This window comes from Macaca mulatta, chromosome 11 (genome assembly GCF_049350105.2).
Source record: "Macaca mulatta isolate MMU2019108-1 chromosome 11, T2T-MMU8v2.0, whole genome shotgun sequence".
NCBI lineage: Eukaryota > Metazoa > Chordata > Mammalia > Primates > Cercopithecidae > Macaca > Macaca mulatta.
In genome coordinates this window covers 130,552,013-130,573,020 of record NC_133416.1, presented here as the reverse complement: position 1 = coordinate 130,573,020, position 21,008 = coordinate 130,552,013, and the positions used below count along the sequence as shown (strand labels likewise).

Genomic DNA, 21,008 nt, shown 5'->3' with positions numbered 1-21,008 from the left:
GATGGGGTTTTACCTTGTTGGCCAGGCTGGTCTCGAACTCCTGACCTCAAGTGATCCGCCTGCCTTGGCTTCCCAAAGTGCTGGGATTACAGGTGTGAGCCACTGTACCTGGCTCTGGCTGATATATTTTTAAAGTGAACAGGAACGAATAAAGGAAAAGTATCCAGAAGATGAAAGAACCCTTTTTTTTTTTTTTTTTTTTTTGAGACGGAGTCTCGCTCTGTCGCCCAGGCTGGAGTACAGTGGCCGGATCTCGGCTCACTGCAAGCTCTGCCTCCCGGGTTCTGGCCATTCTCCTGCCTCAGCCTCCCAAGTAGTTGGGACTACAGGCGCCCGCCACCTCGCCTGGCTAGTTTTTTTGTATTTTTTAGTAGAGACGGGGTTTCACTGTGTTAGCCAGGATGGTCTCGATCTTCTGACCTCGTGATCCGCCTGTCTCGGCCTCCCAAAGTGCTGGGATTACAGGCTTGAGCCACCACGCCCAGCCCTGAAAGAACTCTTACAAATCAATAAGAAAAGGATAACTTTCTTAACAAAAAATGGTAAAAGAATATAACAAGCAGTTCATAGAACCGTGATGGCTAATAAAAATGAGAACATGTTAATTGTCATGAAAATGCACATTAAAACGATAAGATACAATTCACACCGTCGGACAGGTCAGACTTAAAATTGGATCACTTTAACGTTTGGCAAAAGATATGGAGAAACAGGAACTCTCAAAGTAATGAATGACAGTGGATACATCTTGTCTAGAGAGTGATTTGGCAACATCCAGAGAGGTTGAAGATGTGCACGCCCCAGATCCCACAGTTCCGTGTTAAGATGTTTGCCTTAGGGGCATTTTCACACGTGTTAATTTTAGCATTAACGAAAGGCTGCATATTAAAAGCCACATTTCCACTGCAGGGAGAAAGGACAAATATATTCATACTATTGGTAAATGATTAAAATGAATAGAGCTTATATGTACTAACACAGATAAATTTCAAACATAACATTGAACAGAGAAAGCATTAAAGGCCAGGTGTGGTGGCTCACGCCTATAATTTCAGCATTTTGGGAGGCCAAGGTGGGGAAATCGCTTGAGCCCAGGAGTTTGAGACCAGCCTGGGCAACATGGCAAAACCCCATCTCTACAAAAAATACAAAAAGTTAGTGGTCGGATGCGGTGGCTCACGCCTGTAATCCTAGCACTTTGGTAGGCTGAGGCAGGTGGATCATGAGGTCAGGAGTTTGAGATCAGCCTTACCAACATGGTGAAACCCTGTCTCTACTAAAAATACAAAAAAATTAGCCGGGTGTGGTGGCATGCACCTGTAATCCCAGCTACTCGCGGGGCTGAGGCAGGAGAATTGCTTGAACCTGGGAGGTAGCACTGCACTCTAGCCTGGGTGACAGAGCGAGACTCTGTCTTAAAAAAAAAAGCTGGGTGTGGTGGTTGGTGGTTCCAGCTGCTTGGGAGGCTGAGGTGGGAGAATCGCTTGAGCCTGAGGGTCGAGGCTATACTGAGCCATGATCATGCCACTGCACTTCAGCCTGGGGGACAGGGTAAAACCCTGTCTCAAAAAAACCAAAAGACATTTAAAAATGTTTATTAATACATTATGCCTTCTGTGTAATTAAAAAAAATACAACTATATACATAAAACTTGGTCTTCTAATTAAATACAAATTTGGCAAGATTGGGCTGGGCGCCGTGGCTTACTCCTGTAATCCCAGCACTTTGGGAGGCCGAGGTGGGCAGATCACTTGAGGTCAGGAGTTTGGCCAACATGATGAAACCCCATCACTACTAAAAATACAAAACTTAGCTGGGCACAGTGGTGGGCCCCTATAATCCCAGCTACTCTGGAGGCTGAGGCAGGAGAATTGCTTGAACCCGGTAGGCAGAGGTTGCAGGGAGCCGAGATCACACCACTGCACTCCAGCCTGGGTGAAAGAGCAAGACTCCGTCTCAAGGAAAAAAAAAAAATTGGCAAGATCTCAGCATTTATTAAAACTGAGAATGGGTGAGTAGATGCTTGTTATTGTATTCTTTGTAATTTTCCAAGAATGTTTGAAATAGTTTTTTTTATTTTTTTTTATTTTTTTTTTAGATGGAGTCTTGCTCTGTTGCCCGGGCTGGAGTGCAGTGGAACGATCTTGGCTCACTGCAAACTCCACCTCCTGGGTTCACGCCATTCTCCTGCCTCATCCTCCCAAGTAGCTGGGACTACACGTGCCCACCACCACGCCCAGCTAATTTTTTTTTTGTATTTTTAGTAGAGATGGGGTTTCACTGTGTTAGCCAGGATGGTCTTGATCTCTTGACCTTGTGATCTGCCCACCTTGGCCTCCCAAAGTGCTAGGATTACAGGCATGAGCCAACGCGCCCGGCCCTGAAATAGTTCTTAATTTAAAAACTGGGCCGGGCGGGTAATCCCAGCACTTTGGGAGGCCGAGGTGGGCGGATCACGAGGTCAGGAGATTGAGACCATCCTGGCTAACACGGTGAAACCCTGTCTCTACTAAAAACACAAAAAATTAGCTGGGCATGGTGGCAGGCGCCTGTAGTCCCAGCTACTCGGGAGGCTGAAGCAGGAGAATGGTGTGAACCCAGGAGGCGGAGCTTGCAGTGAGCCGAGATCGCGCCACTGCACTCCAGCCTGGGCAACAGAGCGAGACTCCGCTCAAAAAAAAAAAAAAAAAAGAGGGAAAGAGTGACTGGAATTGAAGTGAATGTAGATAAAAGAGACAGCTCTAAAATGTTTGGTCGTGAAAGGGGACAGAGAGAAGACAAGCGTTGTTTCATGGTTTCTGGTGTTTCTTTGAAGTTTGACTCAAAAGTTTCACCTGTCAACGAAGGTGGGATGGGAGGTTTGAGGAGGGTGGAAAGGGTGTGAGATAGTCATGTTTGGAGAATTGAAGTTTGTTGGTTACAGAAAGTCACGTTGCCAGGCGGTTTGGGGTATCCGCCTGAGGTGTTGATGAGTCTGCCCAGCTGGTGGCTTTTTTCCAGCAAAGCTCAGTGATAGGAGTTTAGACCCTGAAGCACAGCCTTTGTAGTCAGCCAGTCCTCAGATTTTGCTGCCAGTCAGGTGTGGCGAAAGGTGAGCAAGAAAGCATGAGTGTGGACCCCAGGGTAGATCAAGAGGACCTAGTCAGGCTAGGAGGGGTTGATAAACGGAAAGTGGAGAGGCCAAGGATTGTAGGTCACGTTGCTGATGCTTGAGGGCTGGAGGCAGAATAGGGGCGGAGTCTTTGGAGTATTGGTTTCTTAAGGGGAGTGTGTTCTCTGGTTATAACAAAAGCCAGCAACTACCCTCTGAGGTTGCTAGCTGAGGAGTAGAGGGTCACCTCACTGGAGAGAGCGGTCAGGAAGTTGCCTAGTATGAAAACAGGAATAGGTGTGGAGAAAACAAGGCAGGCTGCAAAGTCTGGGGAACGACTGGGGGTTAACAGGATGGTGGGAACCTCAGATGAGCTGGGAGAGCGATAGTCTAGAACTGCGCTGTTCAGTACAGTCCTGCCAACAGCCACTATTACTATTTAAATCAATCATGTCAAGCTAAAATGAGCAACAGAGACTGACTCTCCAAAGAAATTTATTTGGAAATGTTGGGGGTTTGCAATCTGAAGGATGCATGCTGTGGTGAACCATAAGCATGTCCAAAGGGGTTGGGACACAGGAAACTTTAAAAGACAAAGGGCAGTCCACAGTCCACTAAGCTATTTGAAAACCAAGACCCCTGGTTACAGGAGCATATTGCAGGCATTAGCATTAGCTCAATGGTGGAGGCATTCCTTGTTAGGGATGTTTCCTTGTACAAACAGCTTATTATCTGGAATACTGTGGTTCTGAGGAATTCAGAATAGTTCCCATAATCAGCATCTGTGTGAGAGGGCTGCTCCTTTGTGCCTCCCAGCTCCATTTTGTGGGAGTTTGACCTTAGTGACTCCATTTTGATACTGAAAACTTACTTTATTAAAATTAAGATATTATAATTGGTTCTTCAGTCTCACCAGCTACATTTCAGGTGTTCAGTAGTGACACCTGACTTGTGACTGCTGCATTGGACAGTGCAGGTAGCGTTTCTGGTTTTGCAGAAGACTCTGTTGGACAGTGCTGGTCTGAAGGGAACAAGAAGCGCAGCCCTGCTTCATTCAACGCCTTACCCTCAGCTACAGTAGGGGCACAGAGCGTAAAGGGTGTGAAATGCCTGAGAGACAGTGAGGGGAGTGTTCAGAGCCACAAGTACCTGAATCTTGACTGAGATTCAGGAGTAACAGAAACCTAGAAGAACAGTTAAGTTGAATCATAAAACTGTAAAATAAATTGTATCTAAAATATAGATTGTTACATGTGGTTTTAAAATTACTGTACAAATGTGTAAATACTGTTTGAGAGCAGATTGTTTATACGCACATGCAGTCTGAATTGAAGTGCAGACCTTTATAATGCCTGTTTTCATTCTAATAGCACACTAGCAACTTCAGACGTCAGCAGGCGGAAGTGGCTGATTCCAGGTGCAGAGTATTCCATCTTTACTGGCCAGCCTCTGGACACCCAGGACAGTAACACGGATAACCAGCTGGAGGAGACCTGTAGCACTGGGTGAGATAACTTTGCTAAAGATTCTATTTAGGGATGTTATGTTTTCTTAGAGATTTCAATTGCTTTTAAATGTTCAGGAAGCCATCTCTTTGGTTGTTTAATGTCTTAATTTTGAGAAGATGACTTTTTATTTTACTTTGAAAGGCTACTACTTTTAGAATATTTTACTTCCATGAGCTCTGCTGAGCTTCCCCACCTGTGCTCAGTGGCACAGTATGGGTTTGTGATTAGGATAGGATGTCAATCCTCAGGCCAGACACGGTGGCTCACACCTGTAATCCCAACACTTTGGGAGGGCAATGTGGAGGATCGCTTGAGCCCAGGAGTTCGAGACCAGCCTGGGCAGCATGACAAAATCCCACCTCTACAAAAAATAAATATATTAGCCGGGCGTGGTGACATGCGCCTGTAGTTTTAGCTACTTGGGAGGCTGAGGTGGGAGGATTACCTGAGCCTGGGGAGCTCAAGGCTACAGTGAGCTATGATTGCGCCACTGCACTCCAGCCTGGGTGACAGAGTGAGACCTCGTCTAAAAACAAACAAAAGATGTAGATCCTCTCCTGCTTCAGATGGCTCTGGCCAGCCTGAGCCCGGAGCCTGCCTGAGCAGCCTCAGCCGCTTACTCCAGGGTACTGTGCAGATGCTGTTCGTCTAAGTGTAAGATGTTAGAAGGATGGGAAAGCACTGTATGCAGGTTTAATTTATTTGCATTGCAAAGCATGCTCATTGTGGAGTATAATTGTCAACTCTGTTATTCCCCTAACAACCCCAGTAAAGTGTGTGTTTTAGCTTGGACTGTTGTAACAAGTTACCACAGACTGGGTGGCATAAACAACACACATTTCTTTCTTTACCTCTGAAGGCTGGAAGTACAAGATCAGGGTGCGGAGTGTTTGGTGAGGGCCCTCTTCCTGGTTATGTCCTCACGTGTCCTTTCCTTGGTGTGTGTGCACAGAGAGAGCGCTCCTGCCTCTTTCCCTTTTTCATAAGGGCATTAATCCCATCATGGGAGCTTCATCCTCATGACCATACCCAATCCTAATTACCTCGTAAAGGCCCCACCTCCAGATACCATCACATTGAAGATTAGGGCTTCAATGTGTATGTTTGGTGTGGGGGTGGAGGGCAAGACACAGACGTTCAGTCCATAGCACTATATGTCTTAAAATTATTGTTTAAGGCACCATTCACCTCTGGAAAAGGATTCTTCACCTGGAAGTTCATCAACAAGCTTGTTGATAAAAAAGCAAAGAGAGACTTCAGACACACCGATCATGAGAGCTTTACAAGAACTTGATGAAGGAAAAATATTTAAAAATTGGGGGACACAGACAGAGAAAGAGGACACTTCCAATAGTGAGTATTTCCTGGTTTGAGTATTTCCTTGTTGAGATAGATAGGATATAGATATCTTTCCCCATTTATATTACCTTCGTTAAAATTAAAATCTTTAGGTAATGAAATTAGAAGTTTTAACTCTGTAAACTTGCTATTTTACTGCTACTTCAGCCCCATTTCATAGAGAATTGAATGTCCTAGTTAATAATTTATCACAGTTCTGGCGTAACATGTACCTTCAAAGCCAATTGCATCTTACATTCTGATTATGAAAAAGGTTTACATGGCATTTTTTTTTTTTTTTTTGAGACAGAGTCTCACTCTTTTGCCCAGGCTGGAGTGCAGTGTGCAATCTCGGCTCACTGCAAACTCCACCTCCTGCATTCAACTGATCCTCCTGCCTCAGCCTCTCAAGTACCTAGAATTACAGGCGCCCTCCACCATCCTTGGCTAATTGTAATATTTTTAATAGAGATGGAGTTTCACCATGTTGGCCAGGTTGGTCTCAAACTCCTGGGTTCAAGTGGTCCACCCGCCTTGGCCTCCCAAAGTGTTGTGATTACAGGCGTGAACCACTTTTCCCGGCCTTACATGGCATTCCTAAGGATATTTGAAAAATTCCTGTCAGTCTGTCTTACTTGCACACATCAGAAAGCTGTGGTAGGCATTTGGTATTCATGAAGTGAGATACAACATTTCCTCTTCTTTCTTGGTTACTGAGCATCTGTAGATAAGGCAAGCAGTGTCTTTAATACTGTGTTTCTTCACAGGTCCAGGTCACCAATATGTTTCTCTCCTTTTCCTCTATGTTTGCTTGCTCAGACCCCTTAGTCATCCTGCCAGTGTCTTTGGGGTTACATCTCCCAAGCAGTGTCTCTTAGTAAATAAATTAATAACCTGCTTTCTAAAAATAACCCTCTTGAAAATCACCTTGAATGCCGATTGTAAACAGGGAACCAGAATGAATTCATTATAAACTCCCATATTTTTCTTCATCGAACATTTTTTATCATTATAATGCGGTGCATTTGCAAATAGTAATTATAACCTAGCTGATGAGAATAAATGCTTTGAACAGAACCTAAGCTGTGTGGCTTGGTGTGTAACCATGTATAACCACCTGTTAATAAAGGTGGATAACTGAAGCTGAGGCTTGTTTTGATTTGTTTTTTGTTTTGCTTTTTTTTGGTCTGCTGTAGTAAATCCTCGGCAAACTGAAACTTCAGTTAATGCAAGTCGTTCTCCAGAAAAGTGTGTCCAACAGAGACAAAAGAGACTTAATTCAGCCTCACAGAGATCATCATCTTTACCACCTTCAAGTCGTAAATCAAGTACTCCAAGTAAGAATTAGATGTGTACATACATCTCTTGGGTTCAAAAGCGTGACTTCTGAGCTGTGCTCACTGCTTACCCATTTCCGGTTTCTCTTGTATCCTCAGCACCTAGTAGAGTACTCTGGGCAGAGGACCCCTAAATAAGATCTTGTTCATAAATAAAATTGTCTGATCGCACAGATACTACAAATGTAAATGAAGAAATCTGTTTATTAACGTGAGATTTTTTTATTGTGCCCAGTAAATTGTTTACAACTAATACTAATAATTTGTGTCCACTAAATTGTTTGCAACTAATACTTAAAAATACTGCAGAGTTTTTAAGATCGTAGATAACTATCCAGATAATTCAATCAAATTAATCCAAGCTAGTCTGCAAATATACTTCTTATGTATTTGATCTCAAGTACTCAGCATTAGTCACCACTTTTCTTTAGCCAATTAATTACAGGTTTGGTTTTAAAGTTGAACCATTGAATTTCTTTTTTTTTTTTTTTTTTTTTTTTTATTTATTTATTTTTTTGAGACGGAGTCTGGCTCTGTCACCCAGGCTGGAGTGCAGTGGCCGGATCTCAGCTCACTGCAAGCTCCGCCCTCAGGTTCACGCCATTCTCCTGCCTCAGCCTCCCGAGTAGCTGGGACTACAGGCGCCCACAACCGCGCCCGGCTAGTTTTTTGTATTTTTTTTTTTAGTAGAGACGGGGTTTCACCGTGTTAGCCAGGATGGTCTGGATCTCCTGACCTCGTGATCCGCCCGTCTCGGCCTCCCAAAGTGCTGGGATTACAGGCTTGAGCCACCGCGCCCGGCCGAACCATTGAATTTCTGTCCTGATTTTCCATTTTCACACCAGCTGAGGAGATTCTTATTACTGTGTTATAGGAATGTTCAGTAGTGTACTGCTGTTTCCATCTTATTTCCAGTCGACTTCTAAAATCCTGAAAAACCAGTTTTGAGTCAGAGTGCTGAAAGTACTGTCTGATATACTACAGTGTTACAGTAGTTACCTCTAGGTATTAGGATTATGAGTGGTTTTATTTTTTTGTACACTCTTATTTCTCTTTCAAAGTTTTACGTTGAAATTATATTCCTTTCAAAATTAGAAAAAAAATACTGAAAAAGAAACTTATGCTGATACATATAGAAGGAAAAGAATATTTCCTCTTCATTTTCTTCTATAGCAAAAAGAGAGATTATGCTAACACCAGTGACTGTGGCTTATAGTCCAAAGCGATCCCCTAAAGAAAACTTGTCCCCAGGATTTAGTCATCTGCTTAGCAAAAATGAGAGCAGTCCAATTCGGTAAGTTCTCTAAAATTGTAAAATAAAGTTTACTATATTAGTGATTTTTTTCCAAATGTTGACTTATGTCTCTAGCTATCACTAATTTTTCAGTTGCCAGTGGGAACTCTGTGGATTTCATTTAAATCATAAGGGAATATCATACTACAACTAAAGTACTGCAGTACAATGAACACAGTTTTTAACTGTAAACTTGCTATTACTAGATTTTAAATATCACCTCAGCACCCCTTTCAGCTTTTGTATGTAGAATGATAGATAGTTCTTTGTTTTCCTGAAAAGGTTTATGATACAGGAAAACTTTTGGGCCATTTGTACAGGAAAGTGGGCTTTACTGGTATGGCCCTGGCACCAAATGCATGTTTACCTGTGCTGCTGAGAATTTGTCCCCTCCGAAGTGCAGGCAGCTGTGTGTGCTGTTGATGGGGAGGGATGTTGCTTCTTGGTTCTAGACCCAACTCTGTCAGGCTCTTGCAGAGATGAGTTAAGCACATTGAACCTCAGTTTCTTCTTCTATAAAACGGGGATAATAATAACTACCCTGCTTATTTCATAAGGTTTTTATAAAGATCAAATGACATAATGTACGGGTAAGTGTTTTAAGTCTTTAGTATGTAAATACAATTTTGTTAGAAAATAGAAATTAAATTTCAGTTTTAGACAATTATATAACCAGCTTTCTTTTAAGAAAATACATAAATATGTGAGTTAGCTGGATGCCAGCTCATCTTTGTAGTGGAGATAGGGAAAATCAGTTAACATTTTTTTCTCACAAGTAACTTGCTTCATTCAATAGATTTGATATACTTTTGGATGATTTAGATACTGTTCCTGTGTCTACATTACAACGTACCAATCCAAGAAAGCAACTCCAGTTTCTTCCTCTAGATGACTCGGAAGGTATCTTTTCCTAAAAAATATTAGTTATGGTTTTAGTCATTCATTTTTTGAGATTCTGGTATCTCTCAGTGTTCTAAATATTATAATATCCTGCACTTAAATATTTTCCTACTCAAGGGCCTCTGAAACTAAGCACTCATGATGCTACGTGTTGTTATGTCAATGTTGTTATCCTCATTGATAAGTTGGGAAACTGAGGTACAGGGAATGTTGATGTTTAACTACCAGGGCCACACTATTCAGTTATTCTCTTTATTTTTATTCTCTATATGCCGCTTAGGCTTTGGGTAACTTTTTTTCTCATTTATATTCTAAATTTGGAATAAAGCTATAAGACAATGTATGTGAAGTCACTTGGGTAGGCCCTCAAAACGTTACCTGTTTAGTGTTGGTGTATGTCCACTAAATGTAATGTATTATTTAGTTTTTAAACTTTTTTTTGCTTTAAGTTTACTTAAAATTCATTTATGTTTACATGAAGTTTGCTTAAGTTCATTAAGGGAAGTTGCAAAGATTGTCAAACAGAGGGCAAAGCTTTCAGAATTCTTTGGAGAAAAAAGCACTGAGTAAATATGATTGATTATTGTATCTCTTTTCATTACTTTTTTGGGCCATATAGCAGCTATATCCAGAAAGTGAAATTGGGCAACATATTTAATATATATGCAACCTACACAAAAAATTGATAAGAAATATAAGCGATTTCTCTCCTCTCTGACAGAAAAAACATATTCTGAGAAAGCCACCGATAACCATGTTAATCATAGCTCTTGCCCTGAACCGGTGCCAAATGGAATGAAGAAAGTATCTGTGAGAACAGCCTGGGAGAAGAATAAATCAGTTAGCTATGAACAGTGTAAGCCGGTTTCAGTCACTCCACAGGGGAATGATTTTGAATATACAGCAAAAATTAGGACCCTAGCTGAAACAGAACGATTTTTTGATGAACTTACAAAAGAAAAGGACCAGGTAAAAACAAACAAGTATTTTTAAAAATTGTTTTCTGAACTTAATGCTTATGTCTAAGGAGAAGGGAATTATTGAGTCAAACTGTTCAGGAAATTACACCGGGATAACATACCAGAGCTGTGCTAGCAACGGATTTGAGCCATGTGGTCGCTACTAATTGACAGAGGGAAATTAAGTTGAGATGAAATGGATAAGGAAATACTAAGCCAAAATCTTTTCTTTCCATTCTGTGTGATAAACTTCCCTGCCAGTAATTTAAACATTTTTTTTCGTGTGTTAACAGATTGAGGCAGCACTAAGCAGGATGCCTTCTCCTGGAGGACGAATCACTTTACAGACAAGATTAAATCAGGTGAAATGTCTTAGCTTGAATCTACTTTAGAGGCTTGATGCCAGTCAGTGTTCCATTTATCTAAGAGGGGTTTAAAAAATCATGGCACAGTGAAAATTAGACACACTGAAGCAGCAGTCAAAACTTTTAGCTTTTACAGGAAGTGTTTGATTATAGCAATTTTATAACTGCAAGCTAGCTTTCAGGAATAAAAATTGATTTTACCTTTAGACTTAGAGAAGAAGGTGTTCATGCCCTTGTATTTTCAAGAAACTAACTTGAGAGCAAATGGCAATATGCTTTTCAACAGATTTTACATTAAGTTAGTGCTCACAGATTGCCTCTCTTTTTGTTTGATTTCTCTCCTCAGATCTGTAATTTATTTCTGAACTCCTTTCCGTTAGCAAGCAGATAAAATGGTTACACTTTGGAAACTGAATAGCTGTAGAGGTTTAAAAAGTGAGCTGTGGGCCAGGCGCAGGGGCTCATGCCTGTAATCCCAGCACTTTGGGAGGCTGAGGCGGGTGTATCACCTGAGTTCAGGAATTCCAGCCACTGCGCCCAGCCCCCAACTTCTTTTCTTCTGACTTTGTCTTTTTGTTCTGATAAATTTTAGTCAGTAATTTATAGGCCGGGCATGGTGGCTCATGCCTGTAATCCCAGCACTTTGGGAGGCCAAGGTAGGCTGATCACCTGAGGTCAGGAGTTTGAGACCAGCCTGGCCAACATGGTGAAACCTCATCTCTACTAAAAGTACAAAATTTAGCCGGGTGTGGTGGTGGGGGCGCCTGTAATTCCAGCTACTCAGGAGGCTGAGGCAGGAGAATTGCTCGAACCTGGAAGGCGGACATTGCAGTGAGCCAAGATCGCGCCACTGCACTCCAGCCTGGGTAACAGAGTGAGACACAGTCTCCAAAAAAAAAAAAAGTCCTTCAACTGAATTTTTCATGTTATAAAATGTCCTTCTATAACATCCTTTTAAATTAACCTACAATATTCCATCAGCAGTAACATATTTAACCAATAATCTTTTATTAGAAATTTGGGTTGCTTCTAATTTTGGATATCGTAAATAAGGCTACAATAAAGTTCTTAAACATATCTCTTTGCACATGTAAGTATTGCCTTAGGAATCATTCCCAGAAGTAAAAATGCCAGGACCAAAGAAATGCAAATTTCTAAGGCTTTGGATATATGTCAAGTTGTAACCCAGGGTATTTGAGACAATTTCTACTCCCACCTGCAGTGTATGAAGATAAGCTCTTCCCCATCCTGAAACCTGTATTTTTCTGGGGGAAAATAAAAACAACAACAAAAACCTGCCATAGCCTGGTGTGATGGCTCATGCCTGTAATCCCAGCATTTTGGGAGGCCGAGGTGGGCAGATCACGAGGTTAAGAGTTCGAGACCACCCTGGCCAACATGGCAAAACCCCATCTCTACTAAAAATACAAAAAATTAGCCAGGCGTGGTAGCACACGCCTGCAGTCCCAGCTACTCGGGAGACTGAGACATGAGAATCGCTTGAACCCGGGTGGTGGAGGTTGCAGTGAGCTGAGATCGTGCCACTGCACTCAGCCTGGGTGACAGAGCAAGACTCCATCTCCGAAAAAGAATAATAATAATAAAAAAATACCCGCCAATGTGATCGTTTTTTAAAAGGTGTGAGGTTGTCTTGGCTAATCTTTATTTATTTATTTATTTTTTTTTTTTTTTTGAGGCAGAGTCTCGCTCTGTCGCCCAGGCTGGAGTGCAGTGGCCGGATCTCAGCTCACTGCAAGCTCCGCCTCCCGGGTTTACGCCATTCTCCTGCCTCGGCCTCCGGAGTAGCTGGGACTACAGGCGCCCGCCACCTCGCCCGGCTAGTTTTTTGTATTTTTTAGTAGAGACGGGGTTTCACTGTGTTAGCCAGGATGGTCTCGATCTCCTGACCTCGTGATCTGCCCGTCTCAGCCTCCCAAAGTGCTGGGATTACAGGCTTGAGCCACCGCGCCCGGCTCTTTATTTATTTTGGAGAGGAGTCTCGCTGTGCTGCCAGGCTGGAGCGCAGTTGCGCAATCTCAGCTCACTGCAACCTCCAACAACCTGGTTCAACTGTTTCTCCTGCCTCGGCCTCCCGAGTAGCTGGGATTACAGGCACATGGGCCCAGCCTAATTGAAAGATATTTTGAGGCTGAGCACAGTATCCCATGCCTGTAATCTCAGCACTTTGGGAGGCCAAGGCGGGCAGATCACTTGAGGTCAGGCATGGCCAGCCTGGCCAACGTGGTGAAACCCTGTCTCTATTAAAAATACAAAAAAATTAGCCGGTTGTGGTGGTGTGCTTGTAATCTCAGCTACTTGGAGGCTGAGGCAGGAGGTTCACTTGAACCCAAGAGTTGGAGGCTGCAGTGAGCTGAGATCGCATCACTGCACTCCAGTCTGGGCGACAGAGTGAGACTGTGTCTCAAAAAACAAAATTTTTGAGATAGAGTTTGATTCTCTTCTTAGGTTTCTTTTTTAATTTTTTTGAGACAGGGTCTCATTCTGTCTCTCAGGCTAGAGTGCATTGGCACAGTCATAGCTCACTGTAGTCTTGACCTCTGAGGCTCAAGCAATCCTCTCACCTCAGCCCCTTCAGTAGCTAGGACAGCAGGCATGCACCACCACACCTGGCTAATTTTTTAAATTTTTTTGTACAGGCAGGGGCTTGCAGTGTTGCCCAGGCTGGTCTTGAACTCCTGGCTATAAGTAGTTCTACCATGTTGGTCTCCTAAAGTGCTGGGATTACAGGTGTGAGCTACCATGCTTTGCCTTGTTTTTCTTTTAAAAAATGGTACGTGGCTGGGTGTGGTGGCTCATGCCTGTAATCCCAGCACTTTGGGAGGCTGAGGTGGACAGATTAGATCACCTGCAGTCAGGAGTTCAAGACCAACTTGGCCAATATGGCGAAACACTGTCTCTACTAAAAATATAAAAATTAGCCAGGTATGGTGGTGGGCACCTGTAATCCCAGCTACTTGTGAGGCTGAGGCAGGAGAATCGCTTGAACGCAGGAGGCAGAGGTTACAGTGAGTTGAGATTGTGCCACTGCACCCCAGCCTGGGCAACAGAGTGAGACTCTGTCTCCCAAAAAAAAAAAAAAAGTGAAAAAGTGGTATGCATATATATGTATGCAGAAAAAATAGGAAAGAGAACAGTTTTTTTTTTTTTTTTGCTTATTTATCTTCAAAGTTTTCTGTATTCTAGGTGTTCTATAATGAATCCTTTTATAATTAAAGAAAAACATTTTAAGTTTTATTTCAGGACACCATTGGAATTAATACTGAATAAATTAAAATGAGGCTAGTGTGGTGGCTTATGCCTATAATCCCAGCACTTTGGGAGGCCGAGGTGGGTGGATCACTTGAGGCCTAGAGTTCAAGACCAACCTGGGTGACATAATGAGACCTTGTCTCTGCAAAAAAAAAAATGTTTAAAATCAGCCGGGTGTGGTGGTAGTTTCAGATACTCAAGAGGCTAAGGTGGAAGGATTGCTTGAGTCCAGGAGTTTGAGGCTGCAGTAAGCTATGCTTGTGCCACTGCAGTTCAGCTTTGGGTGACAGAGCAAGACCCTGTCTCAACAAAAACACAGTAGTATCTATAATGATATATAGTTCAGGTATTATTTAACAGTAATATTGTTTATTTTAAAATAGCAATTGTTAATTCGTTGTGAAATCTATTTTTTTTTAGAAAAGTATAAAAGCATCCTTCAGTGTTCTTTCTTTTTTTCGGTTTTTTAAGACGGAGTCTCGCTCTCGCCCAGGCTGGAGTGCAGTGGCCGGATCTCAGCTCACTGCAAGCTCCGCCTGCCGGGTTTACGCCATTCTCCTGCCTCAGCCTCCCAAGTAGCTGGGACTACAGGCGCCCGCCACCTCGCCCGGCTAGTTTTTTGTATTTTTTAGTAGAGACGGGGTTTCACCGTGTTAGCCAGGATGGTCTCGATCTCCTGACCTCGTGATCCGCCCGTCTCGGCCTCCCAAAGTGCTGGGATTACAGGCTTGAGCCACCACGCCCAGCCTTTTTTTCCTTTTTAACTTAGAAATTTTGGTGAGAAGAAAGTTATTTGATCTATGTATGTGTGGGATGCAGCACTGATCAAATGTGTCCATTTCTTCTGGTGAAATGTGTGAAGCACCTCCTAGGTTCCTCTTGTACTGTTCTCACTTCAGAGCCAAAGATTTATTCCCTTCCAGTCGGTTGTATTGCTATTACTAGAATTTCCGTATACCTCAATGTGTCAAACATATTGAGAATATTTTAAAGTGCAGCAGTTATTTGGAATAGTTGAAAAGCTAATTTATATTGTTCAGTTTAAAAGAAATTGTAAGATGATTTGTGTAGAAAGCAAAATAATTGTAATTTTAGTGTTTATACTTGCTCTTTTGCCAAAAGAAAGGTCAGTTTGGTGGTGATTATAGAACTTGATAGAGAATTCTAATTAAACTTTTCCCATTGTTTTTACCTAGGAAGCCTTGGAAGATCGTTTGGAAAGGATTAATCGAGAACTGGGTTCAGTTCGCATGACGCTAAAGAAATTCCATGTTTTGCGTACCTCTGCAAATCTTTGAGATTTGTAGCCATTAAATTTTGAGACATTTTTGTTTGCACTAATGTATAATTATGCAGTCAGAAAAGGCAAACTATTTTGTACTGTTTATAAGCCTTCAAACAGTAGTTTTACAATCATGCTATTCTTACACTTGCTATTTTATACTTCAAATGGCCACATATTTTCAAGATATTTTTGTTATGCTCAGGAATCTCTTGTATATTTTACTATTTAAAAAGCATTATTTTTAAATAGTATGTGTCTCCAATTTATATCAAGAATAAGGAAATATAAGCAGGGGAAGCAGCTTGTTTCTAAACAAATAGTGTTATCCTTTTACAATTAACTTTACACACCAATTTTATAAACTTGTTCTACATTGTAAATACAATTCATTTTTTAAAACAATAAAGCTTAATAGCTTCCATAATGATAGATTAGTACATGCTGAATACATAAACAATTACAGTGTACCTTGGATTTCAGTTGTGTTGAGGGTTTTAAAAAATGATAATACAATTCCTATTTGAAACATGTCTTAGAGTGAGTATCAGAATAGTACTAATGGACTCTTGGAAAGCTTTGAAAACTACATGAATATAACTCATTTTCTTTAAACTTTATTGTTTATAATAGAAAAATGAGAGGGATTGTAATTCTCTAATTTTATCTTTCTAAAAAAGTTAAACAATTAGCTCTCTGCCCATTGTTCTGAATTAACTTGTGTCCCACCCTGGACGATAAATGGACAGATAAACCCTTTGAAATACAAGCCACCACCCCATGAGGGATTAAGAGGGCAGCCTGGTTTTCTTAGTGTGCGTGGCTTCAGCTGTCCTTCATAGTTGTCATCTGGACATGTTCACCCCTTTCCACTCCTTCACCCTGGCCAAAAAGAAAAATATTTCCATTGTAGGTGCTGTAAGAACACTAGACTTTAGATCATCATAATCTACTGTATTTGTTAATGGACAGGGAGTGTGTCTGGATGAAGCCTGGTGCCTTCCCCTTGGCCTTGCAGAGGGCTCCAGCCCACTGCCTCTGTGGTAGCCGCTGGCTCTCAGAATTAGCACGTGGGCAGGAAGCTCTCCTCTGATCCAGGAGCATTGCAGGTTTGTGTTGGGACTACTGGTTAAGTTGGAGCTGTGTAACCACTCACTTCTTTGTAGCCAGTCAGAACGCAGTGCCCCACATATTCCAGCTCGGTACATGTTGATAAACAGTCTCATCCAAACTTTCAAAGTGGATTTGTACTGAACATGCTCAGGTTTTAAATTTTGGTTTGCTTTTGAGCTTTTCCTCCTTACGTGGCTCTTAATAAGTAGTTAGAATGAACCAAGCCATCACAGTTATTCCAAGCAGGCTCTCAAATGACCTTTGAGCACCCTTCACCTGGCTGGTCCCCAGGCCAGGGGTCCACAGCCCTGCTCCCTTCTCAGCAAGGAGGGTGGCCTGTCTGACAGTGCAGTTGAACCTTTGCTCCCTACTCCTGCAACTTTTGAAGACTTCAGGCTAATCAAAATTACTTACAATTAGAATCAAGTGCCTTTATTCTTTTTTTTTTTTTTTTTTGAGACAGAGTTTCACCCTTGTTGCCCAGGCTAGGGTGCAATGGCATGATCTCAGCTTACTGCCACCTCTGCCTCCTGGGTTCAAGGGATTCTCCTGCCTCAGCCTCCTGGGTAGCGGGGATCACAGGCATCTATTACCACGCCCGGCTGATTTCGTATGTGAATATGTGTGAGTGTGTGTCTTGTGTGTGTGTATGTGTGTATATATATATATTTCTTTCTTTTTTTTTTTTTTCTTTTTTTTTTCTTTTTTTTTTTTAGTAGAGATGGTGTTTCACCACGTTGGCCAGGCTGGTCTCAAACTCCTGAACTCATGTGATCCGCCTGCCTCGGCCCCCCAAAGTGCTGGGATTACAGGTGGGAGCCACCACACCCGGCCTATTCTTGGTATTCTTTATTCTTGGTTTTCAGCCTTTAAAAAAAAATTTAGTCTTGGTAAATAAAATGTTCATTTTAATCAAGCTCCAGTACAGCTTGTGTCAAGATCTAGTAAGACCCCCTTTAATGTGTTCCTGGATATGACATTAAAAACTAACTTGAAAATTGTTAGGATATTTCCTTGTTCCCTACTTTTATTGTAAAGTCTACTATATTCTTAAGAATAAAAAAATGCCATTTCAGAAGAGATGATAGTTTTATCTTGCCAAGGAATTATCTTCTTAGTAGCCTATATTGGCTTATTCCAAAAAGCGTTAAGCTCCATCAAAACATCTTCTGTGCCTCTCTCTCAGAAAGCATATGCTTTGATATTTGAAGTGTATAATAGATTGGAACTATCAGTCACTTATTTTTTAAAAAATTATTCTTTTTTTCTTCATAGCTGTGAAGAGGGAAACCAAGGAAAATTCTTTCTGCTATCTTTCTCTTTGGTAATGCTTGTCTTATGAACACTCAACTGAAAAAACACTCCACCTAAAAGTAGGAAAGATGGCAATTCTAAATAGCAGCTATTATCCCGGGGGTAAACTATTTTTGTTATTGGCTTCGGGCTGTGCTGCAAGTATTAATAGTTTAAAAAAAAAAAAAAAAACCCTAAGCAAATCTGCCACTTCTGGGAAGTGCCTTTTAAAATCAAATAGAAAGTGAACTCTCTCCTGATGTCTGGATCTGCCCCCTTCCTTTCCCTTTCTAAACCTCTGTTTGCAGGAGCTACTCCTGAGGTATGGAAGTGGCCTTTGTGACCAAAGGACTTTTCCAACTGAAGCAACAGATATAGCTAAAATGGCCGTGCTAGGGCTGTGCAGAGCTGGGCTTGGGACAAGAGAGGAGAGACTTGGAGCCAGAGAGACTTGGGTCACATCCTGGCACAGGCCTGCCTTCCTCAGCTATAAGATGAAATAAGAAAACTCCTTTCATTTTTTTGAGACGGAGTCTCGCTCTGTCACCAAGGCTGGAATGCAGTGGTGCAATCTCGGCTCACTGCAAGCTCCGCCTCCCGGGTTCATGCCATTCTCCTGCCTCAGCCTCCTGAGTAACTGGGACTACAGGTGGCTGCCACCGCGCCCAGCTAATTTTTTGTATTTTCAGTAGAGATGGGGTTTCACTGTGTTAGCCAGGATGGTCTCGATCTCCTGACCTCGTGATCTGCCTGCCTCGGCCTCCCAAAGTGCTGGGATTACAGGCGTGAGCCACTGCGACCAGCCGAAAACTCCGTTCATTAAGGGAGATTTTGTAAAGTGCCTGGTGCTTAGTAAGTGCTCAAGAAATACTACATTTCAGATTCATTGAGTTAAGTAGGCTTTTGAGGTAGCATACTTTTTTTTTTTTTTTTTTTTTTGAGATGGAGTCTACTAGCTCTGTTGTCCAGGCTGGAGTGCAGTAGTGTGGTACTGGCTCACTGCAACCTCTGTCTCCTGGGTTCAAGCTATTCTCCTGCCTCAGCCTCCCGTGTAGCTGGGATTATAGGTGCGTACCACGCCTGGCTAATTTTTGTATTTTCAGTAGAGACGGGGTTCTCACCATGTTGGCCAGCCTGGTCTTGAACTCCTGACCCCAAATGATCCTCCTGCCTTGGCCTCCCAAAGTGTTGGAATTACAGGCATGAGCCACTGTGCCCAGCCTTGAGGTAGCACACTTGAAATAAAAAAGTAGATTATGTCCCAAGCAGTTGACCTGAAAACTGCCTTGGACTGACATTTGTTAGTTATCTTCACTCTTTGCAAAAAACATGAGTTTTTTGGAGTTTAAATTGAGCTTCCTTCTGGTGTGTTTGGTTTTTTAACCACCAAAAATTTAACAAATTTGATAACCTGTCAAGTGTAAGTTCAGAAAGCACTTTGGTCTTATTGGTGACTTGGGGGTTATTTGATAATATAAATATAGGCTGTTTTTCTAAAAGTTATTGCCAGTATCCTCCAAATAATTGCCCCTTCAAATGTTTCATCTAAAGGTGATGGCCTGTGGGCAGAACCACGCGCGGGAAGTGCCTGCCAGTGGGCGTTAGGAGATGTATGGGGGGCCTGTGATAGCCAATCAAAAACTGTCCCCTTCTAACCCAGAAAAGCCACATGCTTTGCTGGACGCTGCTTGAAATCTGAACTCTGCACCTAAATATGTGGTAAAATTAGACACTTTTGTCACTTTAATTTTTAGATTATCTCAGAAGTTTTCACTAGATTTCAATGTGCCACTTGTGCTATGAGTATTTAAGAAGCTTTAAAAAATAAATGCATACCCGTAGCCTTTTAGGATTCAGACAGGTAGATTATATTTACCTGTCATGGGGGATCATGTATGGTTGACAGTTGCAGGTTTGATTAAATCCACTATATTGCACAAATTTAGCTGGAAATAATTTCCCGCCCTGCCAAGAGCTCTATGGTAGTTTGATAATAAACTACTACCCCAATATTAGAAACTGTGTTACTAAGTCTTTTCTGCCTGATTTGTGCTTTATTTCCATAGACCTCTCAGATATGTGAGGAATCAAGCCATAAATGTGCATTTGCTGGACATTATATATCGTGTCATCTCTATGACTACAGATTTCAAGGATAATTTTTACATCTAACAATTTCACTGTAACAGTGACTGATAATGTGAAAAATGTGCTTTATACAGTGCTGCTGGTGGATAGACAAGTGCTTGCTGCAGTTGTTTCTGAATCTAGACAGATGCTGGCGTCGTGAAGCTGTAAGCTCTGCGGGAGCAGGGACCATCTCTTTCTTGCACTACGGGCACTCAATAAATACTCGTGGCTGTGAACTGGCGTGTGGCCTTCGTGTGTTTATTTATGCTAGTTGGCTGCGGGAGCGGGTTGTTGGTGATTTTAAGTCGCAGGCATAGAGAAGTCCTTGAGTTACGGGTTAAGGGGCGTCCATCCAGGAGTACAGTTCCCGCTGGGGCTCTGTGGGCTCCGCAGATCTTTCTGGATGGATCCTAGGGCACCTCTTGGTGGAGGGAAGGGGCTGAGGCGTTCTAAGTGATGATGGGACGCCTTGGTCCTCCTCTGCCTAGTCATGGTCAGGGGCACCTGGAGGCTAGTCGGAACGATGGCCTTCCTGGCCCGTTCGGCTGGGTTCTGCCGTGACCACAGGAGGTGAGCAGCCGTCAGGGGCTCGGCCTCCCCGGCTCCATCTGGAGTCATCTAGGCCGCCTTAATTTTAGCTTGTCCTCTCCAGGGGAGCACCGCCGGTTCCTCAGCCTTATAAGGCGATAAGAAGGGATGGGTCGCCCATCACTAAGTTTTAGGTGTGCCCTCTTTAGTTCCATGACTTCAGATTTTGCCAAACAAGTCCACCCTGGCTCAACCTAACAAACACCTCATGTTTTTAAGGAATGTCACCAGACGCCCCCCCACCGGGGGCTCTTCCCATTGGAGAGCCCTGTCGTGCCAGATCATCGGGATTAAGCTGTTCGTGATCCTCTTCCAGCTACTCCCTGAGGTGGGAACCGGGGCGGCTGCGGTCCCGGCTCTGCCGTTCCTTGGGCCGTGGCCCGGGCGTCCTGAGGGGAGAGCGCGGACCCGGCGTGTGGCGAGCACCGCGTGCGGGGCTGGGCTTCGGTGAGCGGCCCGCTGCGCTCTGCCCTCCCTGGTTTGCCATTTCGCTCCTAAGAAACTTCATTTTTTAAAATGAGGCTGTTTTAAGAGTCACA

General features: G+C 42.7%; 2 protein-coding genes across 18 annotated transcripts in view; both read left to right on the top strand.

Moving 5' to 3' along the window:
• MPHOSPH9 (M-phase phosphoprotein 9) overlaps positions 1–20,117 on the top strand; it is an 83,223-nt gene extending 63,106 nt beyond the window's left edge. For 9 of the 17 annotated variants that reach the window (XM_015153064.3, XM_077955599.1, XM_077955595.1 and 6 more), the window contains 8 exons: positions 4,463–4,597; positions 5,778–5,953; positions 7,135–7,275; positions 8,449–8,569; positions 9,366–9,469; positions 10,191–10,438; positions 10,722–10,790; positions 19,818–20,117. In XM_015153064.3, the coding sequence (XP_015008550.3) occupies positions 4,463–4,597; positions 5,778–5,953; positions 7,135–7,275; positions 8,449–8,569; positions 9,366–9,469; positions 10,191–10,438; positions 10,722–10,790; positions 19,818–19,910 (1,087 nt within the window). In that variant the 3' untranslated portion in view covers positions 19,911–20,117. Of the gene's footprint in view, positions 1–4,462; positions 4,598–5,777; positions 5,954–7,134; positions 7,276–8,448; positions 8,570–9,365; positions 9,470–10,190; positions 10,439–10,721; positions 10,791–15,259; positions 16,455–17,174; positions 17,271–17,733; positions 17,783–19,817 lie in introns of all 17 variants that reach the window. The other 8 variants (XM_077955587.1, XM_015153068.3, XM_015153067.3 and 5 more) reach the window with 4 other exon arrangements.
• A 287-nt stretch (positions 20,118–20,404) lies between these two features.
• LOC144332671 (uncharacterized) overlaps positions 20,405–21,008 on the top strand; it is a 42,651-nt gene continuing 42,047 nt past the window's right edge. Inside the window, exons 1-2 of the mRNA XM_077953108.1 lie at positions 20,405–20,451; positions 20,786–20,916. Of these exons, the coding sequence (XP_077809234.1) occupies positions 20,405–20,451; positions 20,786–20,916 (178 nt within the window). The remainder of the gene's footprint in view (positions 20,452–20,785; positions 20,917–21,008) is intronic.